Source organism: Peromyscus leucopus, chromosome 9 (genome assembly GCF_004664715.2).
Source record: "Peromyscus leucopus breed LL Stock chromosome 9, UCI_PerLeu_2.1, whole genome shotgun sequence".
Classification (NCBI taxonomy): Eukaryota; Metazoa; Chordata; class Mammalia; order Rodentia; family Cricetidae; genus Peromyscus; species Peromyscus leucopus.
The window spans coordinates 91530057-91552722 of record NC_051070.1 but is presented as its reverse complement, the minus strand read 5'-3'; the positions used below and the strand labels follow the sequence as shown (position 1 = coordinate 91552722).

The 22666-nt window shown below is 43.4% G+C and overlaps 1 protein-coding gene across 6 annotated transcripts in view; it reads right to left on the bottom strand.

The window, feature by feature from the left end:
* The window catches only part of Atxn7 (ataxin 7), a 162550-nt gene that overhangs the window by 9307 nt on the left and 130577 nt on the right, over positions 1–22666 (bottom strand). For all 6 annotated transcript variants that reach the window (XM_028894492.2, XM_028894489.2, XM_028894490.2 and 3 more), the window contains 6 exons: positions 9104–9356; positions 6477–6736; positions 5942–6024; positions 4746–4993; positions 2951–3149; positions 2510–2631 (listed from right to left, as the gene is read on the bottom strand). In XM_028894492.2, the coding sequence (XP_028750325.1) occupies positions 2510–2631; positions 2951–3149; positions 4746–4993; positions 5942–6024; positions 6477–6736; positions 9104–9356 (1165 nt within the window). The remainder of the gene's footprint in view (positions 1–2509; positions 2632–2950; positions 3150–4745; positions 4994–5941; positions 6025–6476; positions 6737–9103; positions 9357–22666) is intronic.

Here is a 22666-nt window from a genome sequence, read left to right as displayed (position 1 = left end):
AGGATTCATTTTAGGCTCACACTCTGTCTCTGACGCCCAAATTTATTACAACAACAGAAGCATAAGGCTACGAGAGTACTGCTCAGACGGGGTCTTCTCAAAGGAAAGCGCTTCACTGAGCCAGTGTGACAGGCCCAGGACACTGTGACAGTACCCTGCAGTGTCTCACAGAGGCCCGTGAGCAGTTCCCTGGGTGAGAAGTGCTAAGCTCCCCCAGTATATTAAGGGCCATGAGAAAAGGTTGGCCAGAAATCAACTTACAGCGCTTTGGCTGCAGGAAGCATTTCTAGAACACTTATGGCTGGGTCCCAATCCACATCCCTATCCACCTCAAGTTAGCTCATCACTGAACCACACATATTTCTCATTGCTGTACTGACTTTTAAAAACAAGTCATGACGGTAGGATGTATGTAGCTCACTGGGTAGAATGCTTACTGAGCATACATTCAGCTATGGGTTCGATCCACAACACCACATAAAACCAGGCATGGTGTGCCTGCAAGGCCAGCACCCAAAAGGTAGAGACTAGAAGATCAGAGTTCAAGGTCAACTTTAGCTTCATAGCAATACTGAGGCCAGCCTGGGATAAAAAAAGTAGCTACTGTGAATGAATAAACCAGAGTTCATGTTAATGGATAGGAGGAATAAGTAATGAGGTGGTCATCCTTGACAGATCCTGCCAGAGCAGAAGGGCTCAATCTCAGAAATCTGCCCTTTCAGAACTCATGGCTCCTGTCCACACAAACCACTAGGAACTGAAACCTACTCCATTGCTGGCTGCAGATCACTTACTGATCCAGGAAGATTAGCAGTGTGAGCAAGTGTGCTGTCCCTCAAAACGGAGGAAGTATAGGAAGAAGGGGAGAGCCACGCTGGCTGCCCTCAGCCTACTCACCGCTGCTCCATCTGAGTCCTACCAACGTCATGGAGACAGACTTTCTGACTAGAGTTGAAGGCCCCAACCAGCTGTAGCTGACTACCAGGAAACCAAGCCATGAGGGCAAATGGCCTATCATCCATTCAAAAGATGCTAGCCAATGATACCCGCATGGTGAACCCTGGATGGGCAGGGGATGACTTGAGAGTCCCCTGTAATAAAATATCCCACTGAACACAAGTTTTCCCAAATATTCTTCTAAAAGACATCCCAAAATCAAAGGAGCTTTGGAAATGTTCTTCAGTACAAAGATATCTCCAGCGCTGACAGTTGCGGCACTTAGTGCTGCATATGAAAGTAAGCTTGCTTGACATGCTGAATTAAAGATTTTTTTTTTTTGGTCAAGAATCCCTTATTTTTCTTATAAGCTTTTTAGTAAATATTAGCACACACACTACTACACAAGATTTTTCAAGGGTGGGATGACACAGCTAAGTAAATGAAGTGCTTAGCTATCCTGAGGACTCTGTTCCATCCCATCACGACAAAAAACAACAACTCCCGATGTAAAGCTACAGATCCAAGCTTGCTGTGGAATGTCTGTCCGTACGCTTGTGAATGTGCTGCTCTTATTGAATAATTAATAAGCTGTTTTGGCCTATGGCAAGAAAGCTTACAGCCAGGTGGGAAATCCAAGAGAGGCACAGAGAGAAGAGGGCAGATTTGAGAGAGATGTGATCCAGCCATCCAAGAAGGAAGATGTGAAAGTACCAGTAAGCTACAAAGTCATATGGCAAGACACAGATTAGTAGGAATGGGTTGAATTAAGTTGAAAGAGCTAGCTAATATACGCTGGATCTATAGGCCACACAGTTTATAATTAATATAAGCTTCTGTGTAATTATCTTAGAAGTGGCTGTGGGACCGGGAAACTTCGTCTACACAAGCTCGCGACTCCTCTACTTAAACCAGCTCCCCTCTGCACCCAGCAGCTCCAGTGCTGCCTGGCCCTGCTCGTCTCGTGGGCCTTGTCTTGTCATGTACTCACGCTCTTGCTGTTTCTCAAGGCATCACCTTTTCTGACCAGGGACCTTCACACAGAGGTCTCTCCTCTGGAGAGCAACACTGCTCAGGCCCTAGTGACAGCTCTTCCCGACCCACAGTCTATTGTTTTCCCATAGAAGCTCTGTTTGGAAACAAACTGCCACCCAGCAGTCCCACCACTAACCTGTCCACCTGCTTAATTAACTAAAAAAGAGGAAAAAGGGATAATCATCATCATGTAGCAAAGACTTGTACAAATTCAATAGTTAGCAGTCCCCAGCATACAGCTAGCTCCCAGTAGGTGTAGTGGTGACTGTTTCTTCCAGTATCTCTCTGACAAGCTGTAATCTCTACTGTTTACTCATTTTTGTGTCCCTACCGACATGACGAGGTCCTTACGTGTGGGAGTCCTTCTACTTGGAGCCCAGAACAAGACGTGGTTGCTGAGAGTGAATGAATATATGAAAGAGCAGTACTTCCTTCCTACAGCTAGCTAATGGCAGAGTCTTCAAAACAGAACTGAGGTCACCAAGAAAATGCAGCCCTGGGACAGGTCACCTCACCACCACCACCACAAGGCACTTACTTCCATAGCTGCGCATTCAAATGCTTCTCTACCATGAGGTTAAGGGCACAGCGAAGCCGGTTCCACCTGGAGTCAAACACGTAGTAACCTCTTCCAATCTGCCGGCTCCCAAATGTGCAAAACTGAAAGAGAGCAGAGTGTCCCTGCATGTCACCTCTGCTGCCAGCACAGGGGCCAGGGGTCTTTCACATTTAAGAAAGAAACAAGACACCACAGAAAAAAGACAGCTGATATGCCTTGAGTACCAGAAGCTATGAGACATGAGAGCAGCAATGCCTAGCACTAAATTTTGAGGGAGAAAAATATGAGGGGCCCAGGATAAGTACATCCCACTCTAAGGTGCTCCATGGACAGCCCTGGCCAGGGCTCGGCCACCACCGCTCAGTGCCCTGTCTATCTATGCTGCACTAGGGAGGCCACCACAGTGGATGCAGAACTTACCGATGCTGGCTGAGGATGATGACCTGAATAATGACAGTCCAGTTTTTCAACAGACTCTTCTTTGTCATCGCCTTCCCCCTCCTCACTAGACAACCGAGAAACTGGCTCAGTGGCAGGCAAGGGAGGGTGTGGAGACTCGTGGCCTGGAGGAGGGTCAATGGGGGTACTCCCGCTTTGCTGAGCAGGGCAGCCTGGAGGCCTGAATGAGGAAACAGCACAGCACGGCTCAGAACAGAAGCACAAGCTGGTCATCAGCATCCTTAACTCAGACACATATCTAAAACCACAGAGGACAGAGGAGAGGAAGCAGGTCCACCAGCCCTGAGGCAGCATGCTCTGTGTGTGTGTGTGTGTGTGTGTGTGTGTGTGTATGTGTGTGTTTGTGTGTGTGTCCGTCCGTCTCGGGGGGGTGGAGGTGGGGTAGGGGGTGAGGGCAGGTGGGCATGTGAAGCAAGTCCATCAGCTCTAGGGCAGCATGCTGACTCTGTGTGGGGTGGGGCTTTCCTTAGCATCTCAGTTCTAAGGTTAGTGTCTGGCAGATACAGCCAAAGGCAGCTGTAACTGTTCTTCCCCTGGGGCCATCGGGGTCCAAGCCCTTCTTCCACTCTCCCTAAAGAACAGGGACACATGTGAAACCTAAGAGGATTCTTTCATTGCTACTCTTCACATTTTCAAAGTATTTTTAACAATATCTGATTGTAATTGGAAAGTACTCTAGTATAACCTAAAGGGACAGAAGGAGAGGAAGACGGAAGTCTCATCACTGCTTCCCAGAGGTCAGCCTAGACATCATTACTCAAGGGTAATGATATTTCTTCCTACATCTAGGATAGCCTAGTGGTTTCTAGGCAAATCTTACTTCAGATGAAAAATCTTCATTGAGAAGATGCCAAAGAAAGAAGACGTAAGGAATTTTGGTCTGAGGCCTGACTATTCTTGGAAGCCTCCACTGACTTCTCTACACCTTGTTTCTAACCACAGGGCTCATGCTGGGCTGCTCTGACTTGGCCAAGTGTACACTTAGGTTATCTAGAGGAAGATGTGTCTACCTTAACGGAGTCATCCCAAGGACCAGATACAAGAGGGAAAAAATTCAGCAGCAGTAGCCAGGGGCTGGCACACCAGCAGAAGCCCTGTGGCCAACTGCTAAAGCACACACTACATCCTCACACCTCAGCCCTCCCCCGCCCCTTCTCTGGAAAAGGGTCCAAAGTCCTGTACTTCAACTTCGTTAAACAAGCACACATACATACCGCCATCACTGTCTGAGTTATGAACACAGTAAATTCTTATTAAATCACTCTGACCCACTGCTTTCTAGGCTGCTAAAATGCCTACTTGATGCTGAAGACAAAGTCCCACATGAGTGAATGAAAATCCATGTTGATAAACAGATGCTATTAACGCTATATGCTTGTCCACAAGATTTCTCACTACTTTAATTTGCAAAGAAAACCTAAGAAATAAATGGCCAAAGCCACCTGAAACATTCCTACTAGGAACCGGAAGGCAAGACCCCATCTCAGCTCTGCTTATCAGTTTCAAGAGACCAGGCACAGGACCACCGCAGGGCAGGCACTTCTAACTTTACACTAGTGTTTGCATTTAGACCTAGGAGCCCTTGTCAAAATTTATTGAAGACTTCAACAGTTTTTACAGTAAAACCCAATTTAAAAAATGCCAACTCCCACTGTGACAGTGGTGTAGACTTCTTGATGGCACAGCTGTGCAGGAGATGGAGAGGTACATAGGACACAGGGTGTTTAGACATCCGTTCCCTGAAGGCTTGGCTTACCTTGGAAGACTAGGGGTATGAGGTTTCGGTTTACTAGCTACGAAAGGCTTTGCTTCTGAAGAAAAGTGTGGCTCCTGTGGCGTCCGAGGAGGGATGGGATGCGGGTCCCTGAGAGGATGTGGTGGTTGCTGAGAGTCTGGATGGCGAATCAATTCCTTTTCCCTGGTTTTGTTTTTGTGCTCGGCCAGTAACACATCAAATCGTTTTCTTCTACCCTGAACAGCTCTCCGCTGGGTTAAGGAATGTGTCTACAACAGACACACGCAAACAAAAACAACAAACACAGAAACCGAGGAATTTCAATAAAAAGTTTAATATGCTGTATATTCCAAGCATAACCCTGTAAAAAAGCATGCTATAGCTTCCAAAGATGAGATGTCTCCACATTTTCTAAACGGAAATCTCTTCAGAGAAGCTGGAATCACACACTCTAGCTTTAACCGCACCAACTGGGCATGCTGTGCCTCCTGCGGAGGAGAGGAGCGGCCCTCCCCATGTCACCGGGACAGGCACGCATGCTTTGTGCCATTAAAGCAGCTCACGGGCTCTTAGGGACTTCATTACATGTACAGCATTTTTTGAGTAACTGAGGACAAAAATTAAACACGGCTGCTTGTCTCTACTAACGAATTAAGGAATGGAGAGAGGGGCTCATAGGATCGTCAAGACAGTCTGGGGCAGCCAAGAAAGGCTGAGAGAAAGAGAAGAACGCCAGGCAGAAAGGGAAGAACTGTGAACAAGAGACAAAGCGCAGTAGCCACCACAGACACACAATGGCATCTGGCTCTCATGAGTCCAGTCAGTAGTTCAGAGACAGGAGATAGGCACACAGAGGATGTGGCAGTTCTGGCTTTAAAAAGGTGACTAATACAAGCCAACTCTTGATCACATCTTACAAGAAAACATCACATTATCAAATGCACTCGGTCCTCCATGTGTATGCTGTGGTACTCACACACAAAAATGTACTCAAAAATAAATGAAACGTTTAAGAAAAATAAAAGCAAAGCCTCTCACACTGGTACAGAGTCATGGTAACTCACATAGCATTTTATTAAACTGGGATTTTTTTTTTTTTTGTCACAAGTAATTCATACAACCCAGGGAGCCAGAGAACACTGGCTCCCTATGGGTAAGAGAGCAGTGGGAAAGTTATGGTACTAACAGCCCTGACTTCAGCTACAGAAAGCACCTACCTTGCAAGTCAAAGACCTGGTGCAGGGCTTCTTGGTATCCAGATCAATGACCCCACAGTGGATGTCAGGATCAAACTCTCTTTCTGCCAGGAGCACACAAACGTTATTGCAGTAGGTGTACCAAACCCATCCTTCATTGTTTAAATAAGAGGAAATCTCAAGGCAGACAAACTAAAGCAGTAGGAAGTGCCATGTTATTAATGAATACACTGCAGATGAGGTTTGAGCATTGTAATGACATTATTATCCTCACTGAAAGGCTACAACTACTCCCAGATGCCTGAAAAAACATTTACTTATTTTGCATAAGAATATTTATATTCAGAAAAATCTTGAGGAACAAATTTTCATTACAGCACACAAGTGTGTGCACACACAAGCAAGCATGCTCTTTAAAACTAAGAGTAAAGATGGGTCCACCCTGAAGGACTCTCTCCCCATGGCTCAAGCTGACCAGCTTTAAGAAGGCCTTTCATTTACAGCCTGTGCACACCCAACTTTCTATATACAGCTTAAGAGAGAGCTGTAATGTTACCTGATAATCTCTTATTTAAAAACTTCCTGTTATTAGAACCGTCTTCCAATTTCTTTTCCAGAGTGGGCGTTGCAGGCAGCCCTTTGCCATTCAGAATCTGTCCAGGTGAAGGCAAGGTTGGCTTTGGTATTGAGGGACAGTTAAGGCCAGGCTTGACTGCAGAGCTCACAGGAGCAGGACAGGCTGGCCCCACTGTGGATTTCAGTAGTGTGCCATCCATCTTCGGATGTGTCCTTTCCACCTTCACAGAGGGCGCCATGCTGTTGTAGGGGAAGTGAGAACCAATCAACAAGTGTCCTGTTCACTCCAAAGGGATGGAAGCAGAGCCTAGCTCTACCTGAGTATGCACAGGTCTGGGAATGCCCTTGTACATTTTGTTTGAACCTCTAAGAAAGGTGAATGGTGAAGTTCACAGCTCTTTTGACAAAAAGCCCAGTGGATAAAACTGACCTGTTTCAGAAACATTTTCCCATGGGCTGACCAATGTGGAACTCAGACCTAAGAGTCAATGCAGTTCCTTTTCTTTTTTTCTTGTTTTGGTTTAACAAGTGTTCATTTACTGATTAGTGGGAATACAGTCCATCAGAACACATGGCATGCACTTGGGAGAGATCGGATCAACTGCACCGCAGTACTTCAGTGAACCTGCTAGTCAATGCAGATGCTGCAGGCACAACATGAATGCAGCATTCTAGAAAGGACCAAGATGACACCACAGAATCCAAGAGAATACCTCACAAGAACTCTCACTTTAACAAAGGGAATTATTAAAACAAACACGACTGAGTACATGTCACTCAAGTCTGAAGCAACTGTTTCTGCCAACAAGGAGGAGTGCTGACTCAGCACATGGTGCTACCAATCGGGTTCCCCAGTCCCTGAGCTCAGGCTCCTAGGACGTGAGCTTAGGGTAGACATACCTCGCAAGTGGTGGGTGAACAGGAAGACCTGTGCCACTAACAATTTCTCTTACGTTCCAAGTGACACTGTCACTTTGTTTCTTGGTAAAAATGATGTCAACAAATCCTAATGGTTCACACGGTCCCCCTTCTAAGCCTTCACATGACAATGGAAGTTTGGTAAGTGCAGGCAAACTCTGGTGGAGTCTGGACTCTAATAGCCATTAAGCTGGCAAGTGACTTAAACACTGCCCTGCTATTTTTTGTTTGTTTGTTTGTTTTTTGGCTTTCAGACAGCGATAGAAGTGAAAGGCAAATTTCCCATGCTCATTCTCAATGAGTTGAGGTTGGGGGCTCAGCCACAAGGATAAACAGCGGTGGAGAGCTGTATGTGTGGTAGCCTGGCTGCAACAAAGCTATTGCCAACTGTTCTGGCCTCTCTCAGCTGGCAAGATTCTTGAGTAACAGCAGGTAATGAACTGTTTTCGGAGATAACCAAGGGTATCAGATATTGGGAATGAATGTATGGCATACCCTCCCAAAGGAAAGCAGCCAAAGAAAGGCTACTTGCCACCAGGCTGAGAGATATCACGACAGAGCAAGATGTTTCTGTCAGTGTATACTGCTGCTCCTTCAAGTGGCCTCAAGGAAGCTCCCAGGCCCAGACCCACTCCGGAAGCTTGTCAAAGCCACAGCAGGCAAGTGAGAACTACTTCCAGTCTTTCCTCCTCAAGCCGGCAGGAAACTGTTTTGTTTAAGACCACTGGAGGGTACTTCATTTTTTCTTACCTCTACTATTAGCACCAGAGGCAGCAGAAATGTCATTGGCCACTCACTTACTGTCTCCAACCGCTAAATGTACAAAAGTCAGGTGCCTGGTGTGGTGGTATTCTAATTGTACTGAAATGTGATTTTGATTGTATGTTAATAAATAAAGTTGCCAGGGGGTCAGAGCTATTAGAGCCATAGACAGAGTGTGGCGGTGGTGGCGCACGCCTTTAATCCCATAGATCTCTGTGTGTTCAGGGATACAGCCAGCATTGGAGATATATGCCTTTAAGACCTAGGGGGCTGTACATTCAGACAGTGACAAGGCAGTCACGTGTTTGGGTTTACAACCAATGAGAAGGCAGAATGACTGGAAAATCGACTTACACACAGGGAAATAGCTCTCTTTCGAGAAGCTGGGACACAGCAGGAGGAAGGGTGAGATTTTAGCTCTGAGCTCTGACCTCTCGGCTTTCTCTTTTACATTGTTTTTGTGTTTCTTATTTAATAAGACGGTTGGTTACATCTACAGCCTGGCAGATCCTAAATACCTCCAACCCCCCAGTGGCTGACGCCACAGACTCACTTTCACCAGGAAGGAACAGAAGCAGGATTTGATCCCAGAGCTATATGACTTAAAGGCCTTCTGATATAGAGCATCTCAACCTGTGCTTCCTTTTCCCATGTGAAAAAAGGGATAGCAATACATAATTCCACAGGGGCGTTATAGTCAATATATGATATCACAAATACAACTCACACAGGAAAAGATCAATAAATATTACCAGCCATATTATTATTGTGATAACTAACTTGAATAGCTTCCAACACAAGGTAGGGAAACAGAAACAGTTAACAGTGTCCTTGCCCCCTCCCCCAAGTGAACTCTTTACGATGACTCACAGGCACCCCTGGATGGCGCCTACACAGGATTCATCCTAGCAGCCAAGCCGTACTTACACTCTACCGTGGGGGACTTTAGTCTGTTGCATGGGATGCATGGGCCTGATGTTCCCCCTGAGCTGCAGTTTCTCTTTGGGTAATTTGAGTAACTTGGAGCTTGACGAGGATGTGCAAAGGACCCCTCCACTGGAAGACCGGCTGTTTCCACTGGCACTGCTGCCTTTGCTTTTGGACAGAGAAGGGAAGAGGGAAAATACTGAAGTGTGAGGAACAGTCAAGGAAGGCTTGCTAGATGAGCTATGTCTTCTTTCTGAAACAGAAACCAAAGACAAAAAAAAAAAAAAGAAAGAGAGAAAGAAAGAGCATGTTTCAGGTAAGCCTCAAATGGAGAGCTGAGCCAATTCTTTGAAATCAACACATTTATATCAAAACATAAGTCATCAAGTAAAGCATGCTAAATCCAGCAGAGGTTTTTGTTTTGTTTTGTTTTTCAAGACAGTTTCTTTCTTTTTTTCCCCCTAAAGACAGGGTTTCTCTGTAGCCCTGGCTGTCCTGGAACTCCCTCTGTAGACCAGACTGGTCTTGAACTCAGAGATCCCTGGCCTCTGCCTCCCGAGTGCTGGGAGGGCACCACCACCACCTGTCAAAACCAGCAGTTGAAGAAAGCTCTTCTTATGCAGGCCCCACAGCCTACTTAGGACAGTCCCTCTGTTTCCAATGTATATTAACATAAAAGGCTTACCATGTTAACCCATTTGGAAATCGAACAATCATTCTAAACATGAGCAGAACGTCTTGTGGGTCTCGGACACAGCAATTCACACTGATAGGAAACTATCTGCTCACCTGCAAAACTCTGTTAACTGACACTGACTGGTGTACCTTCATCCTTTCTAGCACTCACAATAACTCTGATTCTCAGAAAAGGAAACTGTAAAAAACTCACCCACCAAGCAACCTATGACACCAAACAAGAATGTTTCTAGGACCATCTTATCGCTCCCTAAGAATATGTTAAACTTTTCCAGTCAATCTTTTCAAACCCCTCCCACCTTTTTAAAAATAATCTCACGACTACAGATGGCATAACTCTGCTTCACACCACTAAGATGCCAAAGACTAAAGACAAAAATATCATAAAGAGCTACGCCTGTTTCTTTTTCTTCTTTTGAAACCAGGAAGTAATTTATGAGTAAGTACAGTCTACAAAGGTGTAACTGAGAATAAATCTACCTACCTGAATATAAGTTTTTCTGAGAGTAGATGGAAACTACTGTAAATCAAGAGCTACTGAAAATGCTACCATAAGAACACAGTTAGTCATTTGATAATGCTGTTTGAGGACCCTGTGGTAGTTTAGTAGCAGCCTTTAACTCAGAATTTAAAACCACGGTGTCTTAATTTAAGGATTTTTACAAGATATGCGAACCATCAAATTAACAATATGGAAAGCCGTAGAGATACTTAAAACACTGTGTTGGAATCAGTGACTACAAGCATCATTTAAATAGCTAATTTCCAAATCTTCTTGTCTCAGTGAACCTATGACTTCCAAAGGGCTAGTGGCTCTGTAGTCTTTTTTTTCTTTATTTGAGGCAGGGTTTCTCTACCTTGAACACAGGATCTGTCTGCTTCTGCCTTCCAAGTGCTGGGATTAAAGGCGTGTGCCACCACTGCCTGGCTAGTTCTGTAGTTTTTACCAAGTACTTCAGGGCCAGGTTCCCATCAAGACAAATGATGCTAACAACCAGAAAAAATGCAAATTCTCCAGACCAATGCCATGGACGCTACAACTGAGTAAAGAGGCTAAACCGAGAGCCAACTGCTCTCACCCCCACTCCTGCCCCATGAGACTTACGTGTGCAAGGAGGAACATAAGCTCAGTTTAACACTTTCTCCTCTTTGGTACCTAGGCTGTTTTGTTCTGAATTTAGTTTTCTTAGCTTGGAATGGTGGTGCCTGGTCCCTCCACAGAAGGCTGAGGAAGGCTGAAAGCCAGCCTAGGCTGATGACTAGACCAGTACTAACTGCACAATGCCCCACCACATACAGACTCAGACAGACAAACAGCTGTGAATGCGCATATACACACATTAAAAACAAGGAAATGCAGTTCGGCTGCAGCCACGGCTCAGGTTCTAAGTTCAACTCCTAGCATTGCAAATCTATTTAATTTTTAAAAAGTCAGAGACCAGTCAAATTTAGCCCTTCTCTTCTGTTATTCCAAAATGCTCTGAGCATGTACCCAAGCTTCAGCATTTTTCAGCAACAAGTGTCAAGATATATTAATAGTTTTGCCACCTGCCCAAGATAGCACGCATTTCCAGGAGCCCTGTCTCTTACCCAAAAAATAGGCAAATGGATGGAACTAGAAAATATCATCCTGAGTGAGGTAACCCAAACCCAGAAGAACAAACATGGTATGTACTCACTCATAAGTGGATACTAGATATAAAGCAAAGAACAATCAGACTGCAACCCACAGAACCAGGGAGGCTACTTAGCAGGGGGGACCCTAGGATGAGGCAGGAATTCTTAAAAGTTCTTATTAATAAAATCAAACCCGAGGCAAGTTATTGGGGTCCATGCTGGTAGATCAGAGAGACAGAAGCCACGGCTATCTCACCTTGCCAATTCCTCAGCTGGTCCTGTTTCCTCAGACTGGAGGCCTCTGAGTCCTCATCCGGAATGGGTCTCAGCTGAATTACTGCTCAAAAGCCTGAATGCTTAACCAGCCAAAAGTTTAACCAGCCAAATGCTTCTAGTTTCTCGTCCTCACGCCTTATATATCTTTCTCTTTCTACCACCACTCCCTGGGATTAAAGGCTGGCTTTCTGGGATTAAAGGCGTGTGTCACCATGCTTGGCTATTTCCAATGTGGCCTTGAACTCACAGAGATCCAGAGGGATTTCTATCTCTGGAATGCTAGGATTAAAGGTGTGAGTGCCACCATTTTCTAGCCTTTGTATCTAGTGGCTGTCTGTTCTCTGACCCCAGATAAATTTATTAAAGTACACAATATTTTGGGGAACACAATACCACCCCAAATAAGTTTTGGTTTTACTCAATTACTGGGCAAGCCTTAATCAAACATATTAGGGTAAGAATTTATACTGTATCAAGGGGCTGGAGGGATGGCTCAGCAGTTAAGAGCACTGCTTGTTCTTCCAGAGGTCCTGAGTTCAATTCCCAGAAACCACATGGTGGCTCACAACTACCTGTAATGAGATCTGTTGCCCTCTTCTGGTCTGCAAGTGTATATGCAGATAGAGCACTGTATACATAATAAATAAATAAATAAATCTTTAAAAAAAGATTTTATACTGTATCAAACTGATAATAGAAAAATAAATAAATACATAAAATGGGGGGAAATAAGTAAATAAATATTAATTTAAAAAAAAGAAATGCTGGAAATGAAAAATACAGTGGAAAGCATTACTATGGACTTAACCAGGAAAAAAAGATGACATTTAAACGATAAAGAAAAAAACTAGACGTCAACTAGGATGAGCTGACCACACATCTAAAACATCTGGACATAAACAAGAGATCACCCCCGAGAGTCCATGAAAGCACTACAGAAATGAAAGACGAAGTCATCGACTTCCTAACACAAAAGTATTTAGAGCCTAAATAGACATGATCATAGAATAAACTCTCCCACAAAATACTATGTAAGATGTTAAAAATCACAAAAGCAAACAAACAGCCAGCACCAAGGGGAAAATGCCAACAAAGGCAAACACTCCAAAACAATATCCTACCTCTCATAAGCAGCTCCCAAACTCTCTGCAGGAGGCAAGAGGCTTCTTTCTTTTTCAAAGATGTAGTTTTAAATGTTTGTTTATGTTTGGATGTGTATGCCACGTGTGTGCAGATGCCTGCAAAGTGACACGTGGTTGTGAACTACCCAACATGGATGCTGGGGTGATACTTGGCCTCTAGAAGAACAGCAAGAGCACTCAACTGCTGAGCCATCTCTCTTGCCCCTTATGCAATATATTTCCAAATTTGAAAAAGAGTACTGCCAATTGAATTTGCTATACAGCTAAACTTTGAAACTGAAGGAGAAATACATGTACTTCAAGACAAGCTAAAGCAACTCATGACTAGCAAGTTAACAATGCAACAGATAACTGAAAAGAATACTGTACATACAAAAGGACAATGTCAATAATGAAACAGGAGAAAAATAAATTTTATTAGAGGAATTGATGGAAAGAGAGTAGTAAAAGAAGGGAATCCACCATGTTAAATACAAGTGTGGTATGTCACAGAACTAGGGAAAAAAAACCTTAAAATTCGTACAGAAGCACAAATGATCCCACAGAGGAATCCTATGCAGAAAACAATGTTGGAGGTATCACAACACATGAATTCAAGTTTAACTACAGAGCTACAGGAACAAAACCAGTATGGCACTGGCACAGACAGACGTACAGATCAATGAGAAAGAAAAGAGGACACAGAAATATGACCATACAGCCACAGCCACCATACAGCCACAGCCACCTAACCTTTGAAAAAGGTGTCAAAAATATCCACTGGGAAAATAAAGGCATGAAAACTCCATAGACACATGTGAAACAATGAAACCAGATCACAGCTCTTACCTCTTACAAAAATCAATTCAAAATGGATCAAAGACCTTAAATGTAATATTTTAAACTCTGAAAACTGCTACAAGAAAATGTAGGTAAAACACTGCAAGGTATAGGCAAGGACCTTCTGACAGGGATTCCTACAGGGAGGAAGCAACAGAGAACTGGTAATGGAATTGCCTAAGACTTCAATACTTCTGTGTAACACTGGAGCAACGTAAAGAGATTGTCTAGACAATGGGAAATACTTGCCAATCACATATCAGAGAGGATTATTAACATCTAGAAATGTATGAAGAACTTCAAAATTTAGATACCGATGAAAGCAGCTCGTCATTAAATAAACAATGAAGACCAAGGACTGTACACATAGTTCTCCAATGATAAAATACAACTAGCAGATAAATACTTGGAAAAGCACCCAACATCTTGGGCCCTCAAGGAAATGCAATTTATAATGCTTTAAGCTTCAGTTTTTTTTACCCTAGTCTGAATGGCTGCCAAGAAAACAAAGGAGATGTAGCTCAAAGCCTAGCATGTATTGGAAGCCCAGAATCTCAGGAAATGGGTATAGTGGAGAATACCTATAATCCCAGCACTGGAGAGGTTGATCAAGTCCAGCCTGGGATACATGAGATTTTAACTCAAACAAATAAAATGAAAAGACAACAAATGCTGACAAGGACATGGGAGAAAAGGAATCCGTACACACAGAGAGTATAAACTGTGAGAGTCACTATGGAAATCAGGAAGTTTCTCAAATCACTGAGAATAAAACTACCACATGACTCTGCTATGACCACTCCAGGGTATATGCATGAAAGGTTCTAAGTCAGCCTACCATATTCCTCTGCACACTGTGAATATTACTCATTGGTTAATAAAGAAGCTGACTGGCCTATAGCAAGGCAGAATAAAGTTAGGTGGGACAATCAAATTGGGGATACTGGGATGAAGAGGGGTAGAGGCAGAGAGAGGAAGATGGGCATGCCATACTGAGAAAGGGTACCAATCCACATGGCAAAGTATAGTAAAGAAATGAGATAATTTAAGTGTAAGAGTTAGCTAGTAATAAGCCTGAGCTATCAGCTGAGCATTTATAATTAATATAAGCCTCTGTGTGGTAATTTGGAAGCAGCTGCTGGGATGGGAAAACTCTGCCTACACATCTATGTTTATTATTTAATTATTCACAACAGCCAAGATATAAAACTAGTACTGATTAACGGACAATGAAAATGCAGTACATACACACAGTTCAATTTTGTTCAACTATGAAAATTAAAATTGTGATGTTTGTAGGAAATGGAGCACTGTGTTTCCTCTCATTGGTAGAATGTAGACTCAAAATGCACATACACACAAAGTAGGAAGGACCATGAGAGGGGAAGAAATCTACAGGAATGAGGAAGGAGAAACAAGAGAGGTAATGGAATGTATCATGAAAACAGAAGGGGAAGAGCACTTCAGGGAAGAAGGAGAAACAACATGGTGCCGTGAAGATGTATGGGGAGAGACGGGGGAGGGGGCACAAACCCCCCAAAGTATAATGATGTAAGTATGAAAATATCACAATAAATCAACTTCTTTGTATGCTACTTTAAAAAGCTTATTAAAAAAATTAAACACCAGCTAAAAAGATACCTGCGCTCTCTCAGACTGTGATGTATCTGGTTTGAAGCATGTCCGGGGCACTCAGACTTCCACAAGCTTCCCTGTGTGATAATATGTGCAGCCTAGTCTGACAGCCTGTGCTAGACTAGGCTAAAGCGTCAAAAACCATTAACCATGGCTAAATGAGTTAAAATCTGCACAGGCTAAGGATATATGCCATATGGCACTATATACAGGGTTTATGAAATAGGGCTCACTGCTACTGCAAATCTTTAGTATTTTCCAAACTTCTATGAAAAGCAACTTTTTATCCTTCTTACCAAAGCCACATAAAATACAGGTATTGTTGTTGTGGATTTAGATTTGTGTAGGAATGTTCTGCCCACACATGTGTATGTGTGTCACATGCATGCCCAGTACCAGTGGAAGTCAGAAGAGGGCATCAAATCCCCTGGAACTGGAGTTATGAACCTAGGTCCTCTGCAAGAGCAACAAAGTGCTCTCAACCCCAAGTCATCTCTCAGGCCTGTTCTGTTGTGTGTTTTTAAAATCAACATTTTTGTGTAAGTTAATTTCAATTTTGCCACTTTCTCCTCCCCCTTTAACGAACTGCTCCTGAGGGCATGCATTGCTGGTATCTTACGATGACTGTTCGTAAGTGTTTCAGGACACTTAGCATTCTTTTAATCACAGCAGTGCCTATCTGCTGTGGACAACTTAACTTTTCCCACCTCATCATTTCCAAACGGGCTCCAGGGTGAAGTAACATGACTCTCAGCTGACAGCTACTTTCCAAAGCAATATGTCCTCGAAGCAGTAATTTGAATGAGCTTGTCATATGTGACATTAAAGCAGCTGCCTGTGGCAGTCTACACGTGCTTTCTGTTGCTGGGATAAAACACTGACTGAAAACAATGTGGTAAAGAAAGAGTTCACTTGGTTTACAGGTCACAGACTATCAAGGGAAGCTATACAAGAATTCAAGACAGGAACCTGGAGGCAGAAACTAAAACAGAGACCATGGAGGAAGAACACTCGCTTCTTTTGGCTTGCTCAGCCAACTTTCCTAATGCCCAGGTTTATCTGCCCAGGGTTGGCACTGCTCATAGTGGGCTGGGCCCCCTGTATCAACCAGCAATCAAGAAAATGCCCCCAGACATGCCCACAGGTGAATCAAATGGAGGCCAATTAGTCAAATGAAGTTCCCTCCTCCCAAGTGTGGTAGTTTGAAAGAGAAACATCATCTCATCTGGGGTATTTGAATACTTGGTCCCAGTTGATGGTGCTGTTTGAGGGAGTTTTGGGGGTGTGTCCTAGCTTGAAGGAAGTATGTAACTGGTGGTGGTGGGGTGTCTTGGGAGCTTAAGGCCTCACCCCTGCTTGCAGTTTTGCCTCTGCTTAGTGCTTGCAGTTCAAGATGTGGGCTCTTAGCTACTGCCCCAGATGCCATGCCTCCACCCCACTCTCATGGACTCTTAGCCATATGGAACCAACCAGAAGTGAAAATAAACTCTCTGTTTGCTTTTGTGTTTCAAGACAGGGTTTCTCTATGTAGCCCTGGGTGTTCTGGAACTCACTCTGTAGACCAGGCTGGCCTTGAACTCAAATAGCTCCACCTGCCTCTGCCTCTTGAGTGCTGGGATAAAAGGTGTGTGCCACCACACCCAGCTCAAAACAAGCTCTTTCTTAGGTTGCCTCTGGTCATAGTGTTTCATCATAGCAAGAGTAAAGTAATGTACCAGGTCTATCAACTTGACAGCTGACGCTCTAACTGTAGACCACACAAAGACAAGATGCTTGTCTACCTGTTCAATGAACACACTGAAGGAATGACACCAGGTCTGTGGTACAGAAGAGAAAACTCCCTAGAATTGTGAAATTTTTTAATATGCTGAATATCAGATTTTCAAACAGGTGTCTCATAGCAAATGTATACAATTCAGGTCCCCAATTGAGTTAAGTCAACTTACCTTTATTTTTTTATTTCTTCTTCTTTACAATTTCATTATGGTGCTATAGTGATATCCACTCAGGAACACAGTGCTTGAATTCTTAATGTGCACTGTTTCTAAACTAAAATGCTCATATTAGGTATATTTAATGTATTCTTGACTTACAATGTCATCTTTCTACTTTTTAAAATAAGATTGCTAGCTATCATGTGCAATGTACTTTCTCTTAAGATCAAATGATTAGATAAAATGACCCATCCACTTAAATAAAATCATTTCGAGCATATTGCTTGTTTTGAGAATGTAAATTTATTCCAAAGCCATTAATACACTATGGAATAATTTGGCCATAAAAAATTTTTGCATTTGCTATATACGTAATATATATGAGGTGATAAAGTTTTTGGTCAGAGGTGTCTAGAGCACAACCTCCCCCAAACAATACACTATTGCCATTGCTCTTGGTTGCTCACCACAACTCAATGGTAAAACCCATTGCAGAAGACACCACATACTTTGACTATAGGACATGGAAAAATCGTTTTGGTACTGAAGAGGAGTCATAGTTCTGGATGTTGCTATGCAGGCTTCTGGGAAAAACTTGTCATCAACAGTCTTACCTAGCTATGAATCCCATCAGCTACAGAATGACTAGCACAGTAAGGTATAGCGGGTAACCAATCACCCTCCTAAGGCCAAAACCACAGGAGGAAATGCATACCTGGTTCTCTTAAGTCTGGAGTAAGAACCTACGGTTGGGGAGCTCAGAGGGTTAGGGGAGAAGGATCTACTACTTTTATTTTGATAAGTGGACAGTGTACGAAAGTGCTCTCTAAATCAATATCTCTATGTGGGAGGCCAGCTCCCACATTTTAAAAGGGTTCCTCTGAGGAGGAGAGAGGGATAAGAAACTTTTAGAAAGATAGCAAAGAGGAGAAAGACAGAAGCACAGGGCAGCTTCGGGAGGACCTGGATCAAAACCCAACGGCCCCTTTTGCCTCTTCAAAAGGGATTTTTATAACAATGCCAAAGGACGGGAGGTGGAGGGAGACCTTCCCCTTGCTAGATCAAAGCACACCACACAGCTGAGTGTAGACCCTTGCAAACACCTGGTAACCACATCCGTGGCCAAATCATCCCCTTATGCAGCCCTGCAAGGGTAAAGCAAGCTCAGATTCTGGGACCCTGAGTAAATTCTCACTGGGAAACCTCTGTGGGTCTCTACATCTATGCTCACAAACTAGTGTAGCTCTCAGGCCTCATCAGAGAAACTTCTAGCCATGAACAGAGGTTGACACAGACACAGCTGAGAAAACTGTAGAGAATAAGTGTCTATAGAATGCTGGCCACAATAGAACATCTATATCATATTTCTTTTCAAGGCTCATGGATCATCCAGGCTGAGGAAGGTGGGGAGACTATCAGACACAGAGGTTGGGAGGAACAGACCAAAACAGTGTCACATGGATGTGACAAGACCACAAGCATTCATGAATCAGCTGTGGTTGCCTGTACAAGATATGCACAAGATCAAGCCAGACAGCATTCTAGCATGAGGGGGAGGAGAAGGCGCAGAAACTGAGTCACTACTGATAGCTGATGGCTTCTGGAGGAGGAAGAGCAAGGTCTTCTTAAGAGTGTGGTCCCTGGTAAGTCCTCCATTTAAGTGCTACTGGATGGCCCCATACCAGTTTAAGCACAGCACAAACTGGAACCAGTGGGCCATTATAAAAAGGGAGTTGAACACAAAGTTGGGAAGAAGTGGGGAAGTGGATCTGGGAAGCATTACCAGGAGGAATTAGGGTGAATATGACCAAAATAATTATATGCACGCATGAAACTCTAAAAAATTAAAAATATTTTAAGAGAAGAAATAGGGGGTGGGTGTAGAAAGCTACACATGGCTGAACTAGCCACACAGAAATATATAAAATGCACACACCTCCAATACCCAACATGCATGCACTTCGGCTCACCATGGATATCATGGACTGTACCATCAATATCTGGTATTACATCTTTCTGTCCATCTTTATCACCTCCTCTACCACTTCTCAGCAATTTACAAACGGTGACCCTTTTCTACACCTATGCCACAGGGAAATGCCAGGTCTTTTTGGCGTCAAACTATGCCGCCATGCCATTTTCAGATCTATCTTTTCTCATCCTAGAAGGGTCTGCGTGCTGTGCTATAACCTCATGTAGCTTTTATTGCATAATTTGTACAATGCAGTAATGTTTATAATGTATGTTGGGTTAGAGCATAACTTTTGGCTTGTTCTTTCAGCTTCCTACTGTCCTTGTTTTCTTTAGTTAACATCTTTTCTTGCCTATTAACTCTAAATAAGCATTACAGCAGTGGTTCTCAACCTCCTTAATGCTGTGACCCTTTCATACAGTTCCTTATGTTGTGACCCGAAGGATAAAATTATTTCGTTGCTACTGCACAACTATAACTTTGCTACTGTTAGGAACTGTAATGTAAATATCTGTTTTCCAATCGTCTTAGATGACCCCTGTGAAAGGGTTGCTCGACCCTCAGAGCGGTCTAGACCTACAGGTTGAGAACCACTGCATTAGAAAATCAAGACCCAAGATTTCTAATACTTTAGAGGGTGTGCAGGATGTGTAATTTGTGTCTGTATCACGTGTGTGTGTGCTCCCGCGAGCACAAATGTGGCAGGTACATGTACAGACGTTAGAGGAGACCCAAGGGCAGCACTCGAGAAAAGTCGTCTTTGCTGCTGTGCACCTATGCCAGGGTGACGGGCCTGCTAGGCTCCAGCGTTTCCTCTTAGGATTACAGACTTATCTACAGTGTCCAGAGTTATGCAGGTTCTTGGAATCTGAACTCAGGACCTTACTCTGTCAACAATCACTCTATCCAGAACTAGATTTACAATGTGAAAAGTCTGCAGGTATGTATTTCTCAACAATCCTAATTCTTTCTTATTAAAAAAAAAAATCATGGAATTTTAATTTACTGAAAAAACTGAGCCAGGCACTGGTAGCAGTGCACGTCTTTAGTCCCAGCACTCAGCAGGCAAAGGCGGCAGAGCTCTGTGTCTGTGGGCCAGCCTGGGCTATAGAGTGAGTTCCATGACAGCCATAGCTACACAGAAATAGTGTCTTAAAAAAGAAAGAAAGAAAGAAGGAAGGAAGGAAGGAAGGAAGGAAGGAAGGAAGGAAGGAAGGAAGGAAGGAAGGAAGGAAAGAAAGAAAGAAAGAAAGAAAGAAAGAAAGAAAGAAAGAAAGAAAGAAAGAAAGAAAGAAAGAAAGAAAGATAGGTAGACACACACTGTGTCATTGTGCATGACTTAGATAAAGGCAGAAAATACCAGCTCAAATATTTGTTATGTTATGCTCAAATACGAATTCAGCTGTTTCTTCACATGAGGAACTGGCACCTTACTCTGTGAAGAACAGCATCTGGCTTTCTCCTCAAGAGAAACTAAACTTAATTAGGTTTGCATTAGACTCCTCTAATCTTTCACAATATCTCCTTATTTTCATCAGATTTTAAGCTGAGCATATAGTTTTGTTTTTAATAAAGTTGTTCAGAGATCAAGTAAGATATGCCATGGTTAGGGTAGAGTCAGTTAGGTAGACAGAGCAGTGGTGGGTGCTGAGCATAACTAGCATGTGTTCTGCTGAGGAGTCCAAGGTAAGTTTTCAAAGCACTCCTCTTTCTACCATCCAGCTCCAGGCCAGAGCAAGCACACTTTGTTCCTGGAGGTACTATGAACAGCTCTACCAAGAGAAAGCCGTGCCCACCGTAGGCAGACAAACACAGCCACAGAGTGAGGGATAAACGGGTAGTAGGAGTAAGGGAGAGGAGACAGAGAGCAAGGGAGGTGAGAAAAAGAGAGATTAGGACACCCTCTATCAACACAGGTGTGACATGACTGGGGAGGGGGATATGAGGGCCAGAGCAGGGAGGGTAAGAGGGAGGGAGTGCTTCCTCTAGTTTCCAAATAAGAGTACTGAGTTTATAATTCTGAATTCATGCTCAGTTGTCGTCCCTGCGCGCGCGCCCCCCCCCCCCCCCCGGCCAATTATAAGTTTTAACACCCAGGTATAAATCAAAAGGAGTAAAGCAAATAATTACACCTTTTAATATTATAAATACTGCTTTGAAAACAAACATATATATATATATATACCAAGTATTTTTTAAGGTAGTTTACAAGTCCTTAAATTTTGACAATTTTTTTTCAATACTGAACAGAGTAGACATGATTATTAAACACATAACACTTTTTACAAAATGAATCTGGGCTCAGTGACCACCACATAAGGACCCCCCTTCAGACATCCAGAATCTACATAAACTGGGTGCAGCCCCATGCATCTGCAATCCATCAGTAGGATGGTGGGACGACCTCAGCTTACAACGGGCAGGTAGCTTGGCTTTTACATAGTGGCAAACAGAGGCGAGGACCTAGGACGGGCACCGGACCTCCACACTTCTGCTATGGCACATGGATGCTCCACACTCAAGCACATACACAGATACATACCATATACATATACTACCCTCCTGCCCCACACAGAGAGAGAGGAGAGGGAGAGAAAAGAGGGGGAGAAAGATCTAAAGAATCTATTTAGAGTTCTAGTCTCAATTTATACATCCAAAATACAGCAGGTATACCACCATTCGTGACCATTCTATTAATTTGTCCTTTTCTCAATGAACACGATGCAAAAAAGGATAAGTGCTTAGAAAAGCCCCTTTAGCATGGGATTCTGTTCTTATATCTTTTATTAAATGTTTGATTATTCTTTTATAATCTAAGCAACTAACTGGTGACCATATCTCACCACCACCAGCAGCAATTTGTGCCAAGCACAAGCACACTATGGGATTAACAGGGCCTGTCTCAGTCCTGACCAATTTTCTCATCCAGCAGTAAAATGTCTCAGGCTAGAAAGGGTCCATAGTGGAAAAAAGTTTTAAAAATAGCATCTCTCGAATACTATATAGTACTGCCACAGTGTACTGCAGACTATAGTATACTCCAGACTACACAGTGTACCCCATACTAACAGCCCGTTCCCCACGACCTCACGGCTGACAGGAGGGCTACAGGCTCCTGTTACCCAGGATCCACAGACAGTAACAAACCAGCCATCCCTAATGTAGGAGAGATCAAAACGGGAACTCTGCATTTGGTTGTAGCAAATGTGGGTTTTACGAAGCTCCTCTGCTCAACTTGGTGGCAGGATCCACCATGCTAACGTCTCTTCAGACAGCAGTTTAGGGGAAACTTAGAACTCATCCAAAAATAAATAAATTCACAACAAAATGTTTATTCAAGCTAATTTCATTTTATAATTTTAAAAGTTGGCTTATTTTCCTGACAGGACTCAAGTGAAACTCAGGAAAAAATGGAGGTAGAACAGCAGAAGGTGGTCATGGTACACATTCAGCTTATCAACAAACCTATGAC